General features: G+C 47.2%; 1 protein-coding gene across 1 annotated transcript; it reads left to right on the top strand.

Annotated features, from left to right (window-relative positions):
* Window positions 1–4,183: 4,183 nt before the first annotated feature.
* On the top strand, window positions 4,184–10,022 carry LOC119307040 (CSC1-like protein RXW8). The gene is made up of 12 exons (XM_037583124.1): window positions 4,184–4,340; window positions 4,453–4,537; window positions 5,178–5,542; window positions 5,839–5,985; window positions 6,227–6,290; window positions 6,376–6,585; window positions 7,083–7,280; window positions 7,375–7,673; window positions 7,896–8,175; window positions 8,303–8,578; window positions 8,812–9,045; window positions 9,197–10,022. The coding sequence occupies exons 3-12, from the start codon at window positions 5,262–5,264 to the stop codon at window positions 9,545–9,547; spliced, it is 2,340 nt and encodes a 779-aa protein (XP_037439021.1). The 5' UTR covers window positions 4,184–4,340; window positions 4,453–4,537; window positions 5,178–5,261; the 3' UTR covers window positions 9,548–10,022.
* Window positions 10,023–11,072: the final 1,050 nt, after the last annotated feature.

The following is an 11,072-nucleotide window of genomic DNA, read 5'->3' as shown; positions in this document are numbered from 1 at the left end:
TGCCGTCCGCTAGCAGACGGCAAAGAGGGGGCCCGTTAGGTTTTTTTTTTGCAGCTCGTCAGTGGGGCCCCTCCCTCTTTGCCGTCCGCTAGCCGACGGCAAAGAATCTTTGCCGTCCGCTAGCAGACGGCAAAGAACTGGCTGATGGCAAACTTGGTCTTTGCCATCAGCCTGTTCTTTGCCGTCCGCTTTCTGGAAGCTGATGGCAAAGAGCTTCTTTGCCGTCCGCTAGCGGACGGCAAAGAACTGGCAGATGGCAAAGTAGCTGATTCCAGTAGTGGGAGGTACGATATCAAGCTTAATCCGTTAAAGTGCACATTCGGAGTTCCAGGAAGAAAGTTACTCGGTTTTCTCGTTTCCGAACAAGGGGTCGACGCCAATCCAGAAAAAGTTGATACCATCCTCCGAATGAAACGCCCCGTGCGAGTGCATGACATTCAAAAGCTGACTGGTTGTTTAACCTGTCTAGTAAGAACCGCGTCCCGGGACAACTGCCACAAGAAAATCTTGATTTTGAGTGAGATTTTAGCTTTCCAGATCCATCTATAATGGCATCGACTAAGAGGACTTTCTAACCACTTATACAAAGATCTAGTGGAGAATTTGCCATTACTATTAAGCCCCCAGTAAACCTGATCATTCCCCTGGCTCAGTTGAGTGCTATTGATAGTTTTACTCATCTCTCCCCACTGACTAATCTAGGTAGTTTATTTATGTAGTTTGCACAATTTTGTATGGATTTGAGGAGGACAAATAAGTTGGGGGTGTGGCTGTGAAGTGAGACAAATAAGATCTGTCTGGTCATCCCATCAAAAAAAAAAGCTGGCTGGCTGGTCGAACTTGGACGAACAAATCATCGTGTGAATCAGAACCAGCCGCGCGGACGTGGCCACTCGTTCTGATTCTTCCCTTCCAATACGCACGTCATGGAAATCGGAATAAGCTTTTTTTTGGCTGGTCAAATAAAGCCATACGTCGCTGTCCTTTGTGACTTGTGTGGCCGGCGTGGAATTAGCTCACCAGCTCCTGCAAGTCTAGCATTTGGCGACAACACAGAGCGCTTAAGAGTAAACGAAACGAGAAGATAACGTTTTACTCCAACCCTTCCTTTTTTGCAAGGCGATTAGGCCAAACCCTCCTCCCCTCGATCTTCGACGATAAGCCTGTGGATTCGCCTTCCTCCTTTCCTTTTCTCGCTACATTGGCTGGTATGAAAATCCTGATGCATGGGCTCTCGTTAGAACGTAGGCTAGTGTTTTGTCCTTGTAAGGCGGATGACAACACTTCTTTTTGAGTCCGTCTTTCAAAACGGATTAGACGTAGCTTCAGCAAATGTAGATTCGTACTACCTCGTTGGGATAGCATATAATTTTCTCATAGTGCGGACGCGATGCTAAGATTTGATGTCATGTCTCTTTAGATCGATTCGAGGGGTCAAGGATGATTGTTGCAGCTCCGAGGCACTTGTCTTTTAATTGTAAGTGCATGAAGACTTTTCAGCGGTCATTAACTAGGTAAGGTAGGTGCTTCCGCGACTTGGTATTCTAGACATTGATATTTTTGTATATAAATTTGGTCAAAGTTAGACAAGTTTAACTTTTTGAAAAAACAATACACCTTAGAGCATCTTCAGCCACGCCTCCAACAGGCCCCCCAGGCGACTTTTCGGCGCCGGCATAAAAAAAACGACCCAGTCACGCCCCAGGACGACGGAAAACGCCGGTTCGGCCCGTTTTTCCGCCCGGCGGCCGCAGGCCGAACCCGGCGCGCGGGGGGCGCCTGGGGGCTCCGATGCAAGGGAAAAGCGCGGCTGGCCCACCCGTCAGGTGAAAAGTCAATATTTTCTTCCCCGACCTGCCTCCCACTCCCCGCGCTCTCGGCCGCCACTAGCTATATCCCGGCGCCGCCCGCCGCCCTTCACCGTTAGATAGTCATTCCCCGCCGAAAAAATAGCAGAGGTTCGCCGCAGCAGCCCCTCCGACAACAGTTGGGCGTTTCTGGTCGCCGTTTTCGGCCGCGGAGGGGCAATTTACCGGCGGGTGGACGCCCATCGGGCGCAAGGTGCTAGGCGATTTGCCTGCCCCGGTGATGGACTCGGATGACGAGGAAGTGCTCGCCGCACTGCTGGAGGAGGAAGCCGAGGCCGACGTCCAGGAAGAAGAGCATCTTATGGTGCTCGCCGCCCTCGCCTAGCTGCTGGCGAGCAATGAAAAGCCGCGGCGAGGTGGCTCGGCGCCGGGGCGGGTGAAAGCAAAGAACCGGCATTGTCTCGAAGGCTACTGCATGCTCTACGCCGACTACTTCGCCGATGCTCCACTTCACGGCGACAGAACATTTCGACGCGCGTTATCGGATGAGCAGAAAACTTTTCCTCAGGATTGTAAATTCCATCTGGGAGTTCGACAACTACTTCAAATGCAAGATGGATTGCACCGGCAAACTTGGATTCACCTCGATCCAGAAATGCACGACAGCGATGAGGATGCTTGCATACGGAGCTCCCGGTGACTCACAGGACGACTATGAGCGCATGGCCGAGTCCACCAGCATAGAGTGTTTCTACAAGTTCTGTCGGGCAGTGGTGGCAGTGTTTGCACCGTAATACTTGAGAACACCCAATGCGAAAGACACTACTCGGATCCTAGCACAGAATGCAGCAAGAGGATTTCCTGGGATGCTTGGAAGTGTCGACTGTATGCATTGGAAATGGAAGAATTGCCCATTTGCTCGGCAGGGGATGTACAAAGGCGGTTGCAGTGTGGTACTTGAGGCCGTGGTCACACAGGATCTCTGGATTTGGCACTCCTTCTTTGGTATGCCAGGAACTCACAATGACATCAACGTGCTGCAGTGCTCTCCTGTCTTTGCCAAGCTTGTTGAAGGTCATTCTCCTCCGATGAACTTCGAGATCAATGGGAGGCATTACAACAAGGGGTACTATCTAGCTGATGGCATCTACCCGAGATGGTCGACATTTGTGAAGACCATCAAAAATCATGTGCCAGGAGGCAAGAACGCCTGGTTTGCGAAGATTTAGGAGGCTTGCAGGAAGGATGTCGAACGGGCATTTGGTGTGCTTCAATCTTGATTTACTGTTATCCGGTACCCCGCTCAGACCTGGTCGAAAGATCAAATGTGGGAGATCATGACCTGCTGTGTCATCTTGCACAACATGATCATTGAGAGCGAGCAGGAAGAGCTAGTATTTGACACTGAACCATACCACAGGCAGGGTCCTCTTGCCCAAGTTGATCACCAGCTACCAGCAACCTGAACTGCCTACCTCAGTATGCGTCAGGAGATCCGAGACCCACAGGTGCATCATCAACTGCAGCAAGATCTGATAGAGCACCTATGGAGGATCAAGGGCGACGCCGGGCGCGACGTGTGATGAAATATGAGTTTTTATTTGCTGAACTATATAATTTGTATTGAACTATTTGTTGTTGTACTATCTCATTGAAGTATTTGATTTTTCTGTGATGAAATATGTGATAAAAAAATATATTTATGTTGACAATTGAACGCCGAGCCACGGCGAACCACGCCGAATATGGGCCTATTCTCGCCCATATGGGCTTTATTGGCCGAAATGGGGCTAAAAAGTGGGCCAACATCGACGCCCTGGAGGCGAGCTGGGGCCGACGACTGGGCGCAAAATCGGTCCCGGTAGATTCAAGTTTTCTAAAGAGGATGTAAGAGCAAGCAGGAAGGGTATTATTTTAATACAGTACGAAACAATTACCGGCCAAGTGCCCCGTTCTTAAAAGCAAAAGGCGACGTGATCTACCTGAAATTTGGCACGCGTTTTCCCCTCGTGGTCGACTGAACAGACAGCACGCGCGTGATCCGCGGACCAGTCCGGCAATCCCTTGCTCGCTCGAGGCGGACCAGATCGCGGCCGCTGGCCTCCGATCCGACGGCCCAGGAGCGCGCGCGGCCGTCATGACGACACGACCACGGCCGGACCCGGTCCTCCTACGTGGCTCTCCGCATGACACCCGCCGCCGCAAATGGGCCCCGCGGCCCATCCGGCTCCCACCACGTGCGCCGAGAGCCGCAAGCCCCTCCATTTAGTATTTATTTATTGTTCGCCTATAGATTGATTGATTGATTTATTTGCCAGAAATAAATAAATGCCATTGGTTGGTTTTTTCGCGTTGCTTACGGAGGAGAAGGGAAATAAAAATCGGAAGGAATCCCTCCATCAACTCCTCTCGCTCTCGCTCCCGGCCGCCTCCCCGCGACCAAACGCTCCACGCCCGGCGGCCGAGCCTTCCGCTCCAATCTCCGGCGAGGCTGCTCCCTCGCCATTGCCGCGCCCGATTCCCGATTCCCAGGTGGGCGGCAGCCGCTTCGCTCCTCCCCTCCCCCCGCCCGCCCGCGCTGGCGCGCTCCTGGTAACCGTCGGCCGCCTTATTCCTCCCCTTCTGACCCCGCTTCATGGTGCAGGGTCCTGCGGCGGCGGCACGAGACCCACTCGAGGACGACCTTGGTTCCGGCGGGTTTCCCTCCCCGTCGACTCGACTAGGAGAGGGTAACGGATTCCTCCTCCGTTTCCGCGCTTATTTTGCTGTTGCTGCTGCTACTACTACTACTACTTTAGTTGGGCAGATTGGTTTCGGTTCTGGCGAGTTCCTGCCGACGATTGCGACGCATTCCCTTCACCACCGGAGTTTTCCTCTCTTTTTTTTTCTTCAGCGATGGTTGGTGTATTAGCTAGCCCAGTGTTGCGTTGGTTGGTGTGTTTTTTTTTCCAGCAGTTGTTCTGCTCTGATTTTGTATTGTTCCGTCCCGTGCTAGCTTTATTTAGTCTTGTACTACTTACACTTGAGGATTGCGGGGTAGCCTTAGCCTAGCCTAGCGTTGCGTTGCACGCGAACCAACCCCACAGTTGAGCCACCGAATCTGGCCTACCTGTTCTACTCAACCGGACAGCTCCGACTCGCCCACTTCCAGTTTGCAATGCAATGCACTGCTTGCTGGCGGTGCTGCTGCCCAATCATCGAATTTAATTTGGTTATATAAACTATGACCTTGGAGTGGTACTGAATATGTGCTTTGATCGACTAAGAGGGGGGAGGGGGCTAATTTGCGGGTAATCTTTGGTAATTTCAGTATGGTTTTTCTGACATTGTCATCAACAAAACATGACTTCAACCTAACTGATACTGCAGGTGCCGAGGGCATCACGGATGATGCCTCTGTGCATATTTAGATGACATATGCTCTGTTTTCCGTGACTGACCCGGCAGGAAGCCATGAAGATCAGCGCACTCCTGACCTCTGCGGGCATCAATATCGGGCTCTGCGTGCTCTTTCTGTCGCTCTATTCTGTTCTGAGGAAGCAGCCAGCCAATGTCAGGGTCTACTTCGGCCGCAGGATTTCCGAGGAGCATAGTCGGCTCCGAGAGGCTTTTATTTTGGAGAGGTTTGTTCCATCAACTGGCTGGATCGTCAAGGCCCTGAGGTATACCGAGGAAGAGCTCTTGGCAGCTGCTGGGCTGGATGCTGTCGCTTTCAATAGAATGCTAGTCTTCAGGTACACCAAATTTCGTCTTTGATATCCATGTATCCCTTTGTGCTATTATTATGTTGGTTAGAAGGCATCAACATCTGATTGATGAGCTTTTTAGCATCCACGTGTGACCTGAATCAGAAGGAGCCGAAAACTCGCAAATCTGGCAGCTGCATACTGTATAAAATAGAACTTCTTTTAATGCTGTTATGCAAAATCGTAGTTCCCTCTTTTTGTGTGTGTGTGTGTGCCTATTTTCTGTTATATCAGTTTAACCTCAGATTCCAATTTTGCACACTGAATACATTCGTTTTCTGCAGCATACGTATCTTTTCCCTAGCTGCCCTGCTGTGTGTGTTTGGAATTCTTCCACTGCATTATCATGGACAAAATATACAGCATCTTCGGATTCCTTATGAAGATTTGGATATCTTCACAATTGGAAATGTGGAAAAGCGATCAAGATGGTGAGCTGACCAATTTATTTTAATGTTATCATAAGGTGTTTTATCAAGGCTGAAATTGTATATTTGTTTGTGGTATACGGCATTTTTTATTGGTATTTATAATGTTATTTGTTTTGCCTCTAACTGGACTTGATTTAGTTCCGTGCACATCTCTACTCTTCAAAACATGAGAAAAGAATATGCATATGGGAGCGCAGCATACATACTTCTGTATTCATTTTATTTGCTGGTTGCATTGCAGGCTTTGGGTTCATTGTCTAGTTCTCTACATAATATCTGGAGTAGCTTGCATTCTCCTATATCTTGTAAGTATTTTTAGAAACTACGGAGTATTCTACATCGTCATATTTTGGAACGCATGTAATGTTGTTTCTGTACCCAATCTTTCAGGAGTTTAGGCACATTGCTAGACTGAGGCTCCTTCACCTTAAACGTGCAACACCCAATCCAGGCCAATTTACTGTGCTTGTTCGCGGAATACCAAAGACAAAGAAAGAATCGTGCAGTAGTGCTGTTGATGATTTCTTCACCAAGTATCATGCGTCAAGTTACCTATTCCACCAAATTGTTTACAAAACTGGGAAAGTTCAGAAGATAATGGTAAGAATTCTCATACAACGTTTCTATTTGTTTGGAGGGTGGGGGTGGGGGAGAATGCGACACAATCGCTAAGGTAGTGTTTTTGTGATTTAATGCTGTCAGTCTTAAGACTTACTCCCTCTGTAAACTAATATAAGAGCGTTTAGATTACTAAAGTAGTGATCTAAACGCTCTTATATTAGCTTACGGAGGGAGTACTTTCCTTGTGGTTCGGTAACCACTATGTCATGCAAGTGATAATTCATGTACCGCACATTCATTATGATAATTTTTGTCTTCTCCATGAATTTGTGAAATGATCTCATATCATTTAAGTTAGATTTATACTTCTGCAAAGGTATTTGTGATATTGCACATTCTTTTTGATATGATATATTTTGTTTTCTCCCTGAACTAGTGAATTGATCTCAGATCGCTTGATTTGGATTTGTACCTTTTATCTGAATGTTAGTATTTTGCTTTCTGCTTTTGGAGTAAAACTGTTTCATATACTGCAGACTGGTGCGAAGAAGGCATGTAGAAAGTTGAAAAATTTCACGGACACCACTGTAGATCAGAGCTGCAAAGCAATTACATACCGGTGTTGTCTTTGTGGTGCCTCTTCAAATTCTTTCCAATTGTTGCCCACTGATGAAGTTGTACCGAGCAAAGGAAAAGTTGACCTGGACGATTCTAGCTTGAACATAGATAATGAGGTTTTCTTCGCAATCTTGCAAACATTGATTTTTCTGCTAAGTTCATCAACAAGTCTGTATAGAATCAGTAACTTCAGTCTTGAACTATTTACAGGAATGTGCAGCTGCTTTTGTATTTTTCAAAACTCGGTATGGAGCACTTGTCGCGTCAGACGTACTTCAGACATCAAACCCTACGAAGTGGGTTACTGATCTAGCTCCAGAACCAAATGATGTGTATTGGTCAAACATTTGGCTTCCCTATAAGCAGCTTTGGATTCGACGGATAGCGACGCTACTTGGTTCTGTTGTTTTTATGCTCTTATTTCTGGCACCGGTGACGTTTATAAATGGTCTATCTCAGCTTGATCAGTTGCAGAAGAGGCTTCCTTTCCTTAACGGGATATTGAAGCAGTAAGTACCTATGTTGCACTGGAACTGACATCTACTACTATTGAACTTCATCTTCTTATCCACTAACATGTAGAGCTAACAGCATGCAAAATCATGTATATCTAGACCGATTATTAACGCATTTTAGTTGAGTGCTTTGGGATTATTGTGGTACTACTGTTCAGCTTAGACATATGGCATGTATTTGTATTTGGCTTCTATCGACTCCTCTTCCATGTGCAGGCCACACCACCTGGTCCAACTAATAACTGGATACCTTCCGAGTGTCATACTGCAAATATTTCTGTACACCGTTGCGCCAATAATGATGCTGTTTTCAACACTAGAAGGGCCTATATCTCACAGCGAAAGGAAGAGGAGTGCGTGCTGTAAAGTGCTGTACTTCTTGATTTGGAATGTATTCTTTGTTAATGTGGTATCTGGCACTGTCTTAAAACAATTGGATTTTTTCTCAAGCCCGAAGGACATTCCTGTCCAGCTCGCTAAGGTTATACCTGGGCAGGTTAGTTCTATCTTGTTGTCACGCTGTAGAAGGATCTTTTTTCTTTTTGATAACTCCAGAAGATCAGTTTGTTTATGGAAGGTCAATATATTCTGACTGCAATTCTGTAAATCCATTTTGATTTCAGGCTTCCTTCTTCATCACCTATGTTCTGACTTCAGGATGGGCCAGTTTATCATCTGAACTTATGCAACTCTTTGGTCTGATCTATAACTTCATAAGGAAGTATGTTCTGAGAATGAAAGAAGATACAGAGTTTGTCCCCTCGTTCCCATATCACACTGAAGTACCAAAAGTTCTGTTGTTTGGACTATTGGGATTCACATGCTCTGTACTGGCGCCCTTGATCTTACCTTTTCTGCTAGTCTACTTCTTCCTGGGCTATGTCGTATACCGCAATCAGGTGAGAAACTCTAGATGGATACTGAGAAGTCCATGGCAGTATTCTGTTTTTGTAGCACAACTATGTTGCCCTTAATGGTGAATTTTGTTGTTTTGGGACGGAGGAAGTAGCTTACAGTGCTATCCTCAGATATAAAGTAGGAAAATTTGAGATGTTATTGCCGACGATTAAATACTTGATACACATCTTGTTCGGCATATGCTAATGATCTGCCATTTGTATTATGTTTTCAGCTGCTCAATGTGTACCGCACGAGATACGACACCGGTGGTTTGTATTGGCCGATTATACACAACACAGTGATATTTTCTCTCGTGCTCACCCAGATCATCTGCCTCGGCGTATTTGGGCTGAAAGTATCACCAGTAGCTGCAGGCTTCACCATACCTCTCATCATCTTCACTCTTCTGTTCAATCAGTACTGCAGAACCCGGCTTCTTCCACTGTTCAGCACTTTCCCAGCACAGGTTTGTATTGCCTCAATAATACTCCAAGCTAGTAGTAGGACATAACGTGTTGATGAACATGAACCTAGGTGCACCACAAACTATGGAATAATAGCCGCCCAGGGGCGGAACTTTATTGCCATTTGCTGACGGGTGAGTTATGACCGTGCAGAATTTAATCGACATGGACAGGGAGGACGAGGTGTCGGGAAGAATGGAACATATTCACCACGGGCTCCACACCGCGTATTGCCAGTTCCCTGACCCCGAAGAAGATATACAACTGGAGGAGATTCGGACCGTCGGGAACGATGAGGACGGCGGAGGTTGTAGCTCGGGCGGGTCCAACGGCAAAGGTAGCCCGGGCGAGCCCAACGGCAAAGAGACCCTCGAGGAACAGCAGCAGCCCAGGAGGGACCTGTCTCACCCGACGCTCAAAGGGCTCCCCGTCAGCCGTCTGCAGAATGCGGTGAGATGCGTCACTTTCCTTATCAGGCTGCAGAAAAGAGGCCTGTGGTCATGATGCAGCCAGCCAGCGTCGGACAACTAACCGAACCGCTAACCCAACCCGTTCATCATGTGGCCGCTCATGCAACTGTACAGAGCGATATATACAGGCCGTACAAGTTTTTTTTCCCTTTTTCTTTTTTGAAAAAAAAGAGCGGGTTATAGATCATACATATACAAAGTACACAAGACACATTAGAGAAGAATAGGTTAAGAAATACCAGTAGTCCAAGTGAAGTATACACACAAAGCATCATCATGGTGGTTAATTGGGGATGCAATTTTGGTCCTAGGGCAGCGTCCGGAAGTTCCGACGGACGTGAAAGTGATCGGTGTCGTGGGGTGTCATGATCATCATGGTTACCTGTAAAGTCTTGTTATATACCTGTAAACATCCAAGGTTTTGGTCGTCATGCTTGTCTGATTGGCTCTGTCCTGGGCATCTCTGCTTGATGAACTTGACCTGTTTTTTGTAGAGAGGCATTTGTGCAGTCATTTTTTGTACTATTTGGTGGCTGGCTCTTGGCATCTAGCATTGGTCAGGCATGATATATTTGGTCGACTGTGAACTCCACATCAGCCATTATTGTCACAGGATAAAAAAAATCATGGGGGAGATGCCATTTCTGCTGTCCACGTGTATCTTGTAAAGTATTATTGGCGGCTAGGACGTGATATGGTCGGTCCAAAAATAGTAACCGAGGTTAAATGATGATGAAATGAAATGATGCTGATTGGAGAGCAATTATCAAGTGGCTAATAATTAATAATTAATAATAATCCTGGCAATTTGGGAGGGTCCGCAGTTTCTATGTACACCGCTCGTTGCGGGCGTCAAGGAGTCGACGTCCGAAGCGTCTCCACTGTTGAGCCGACATGGCAAGCGTCAAGTGTTTTTCTTTCTTTTTTTTGTTTCTTCTGTTCCTTTCATGGGCTTTCTTGTTTTGTTTCTCAGTTTTTAAATTTTTTTCGTTTATCATTTTTTCCTGCCTTTGGAAAAAAAATCCTGTTTCTTTTACGTGTTTTCATGTTTATTATTTTATCATTTTTTCCTTTTTTTTGAGGAGGAATGCGCGAACCTATTAAGAATTCACATAAACATATACTCTTAACACGTAAAGTGAGCAACTTTTCTGAAATGCGTCAAGTTTTCTAAATACATAATACTCAAAGTGGCCAATTTTTAAACATGTCATAATTTTCTTTAATACACTGGGGGCGGGCCCCGCATCAGAATTGGTTGGTCTTCGGAGGAGTGGATGGGCTCTGCCTGCTCTCTCTCTCTCTCTCTCTCTCTCTGCTCTGCAGAGACGCATCAACTCCTCTGACCTGTCGCTCCCTCCCGCTTCCCACCAACCAATCGCCGGCGACCTCGGCCCCTCGCCATTACCGCGCTCCGTCGAGGTCGGCGCCGCACCTCTACTCTCCCCGCCAGTCAATGCGATGCCCGCCGCGTTTCCCTTCTGATTTTGCCGGTCGCCCGAGGGTGGCGTAGGGTTCCTCCTGCCTCTGCGGCGGCGGGCGGACGACTTCTTGGCTCC

Source organism: Triticum dicoccoides, chromosome 5B (assembly GCF_002162155.2).
Source record: "Triticum dicoccoides isolate Atlit2015 ecotype Zavitan chromosome 5B, WEW_v2.0, whole genome shotgun sequence".
NCBI classification, from domain to species: domain Eukaryota; kingdom Viridiplantae; phylum Streptophyta; class Magnoliopsida; order Poales; family Poaceae; genus Triticum; species Triticum dicoccoides.
Note: the sequence above shows the minus strand (reverse complement) of the source record. Positions and strands in the feature narration are given on the sequence as shown.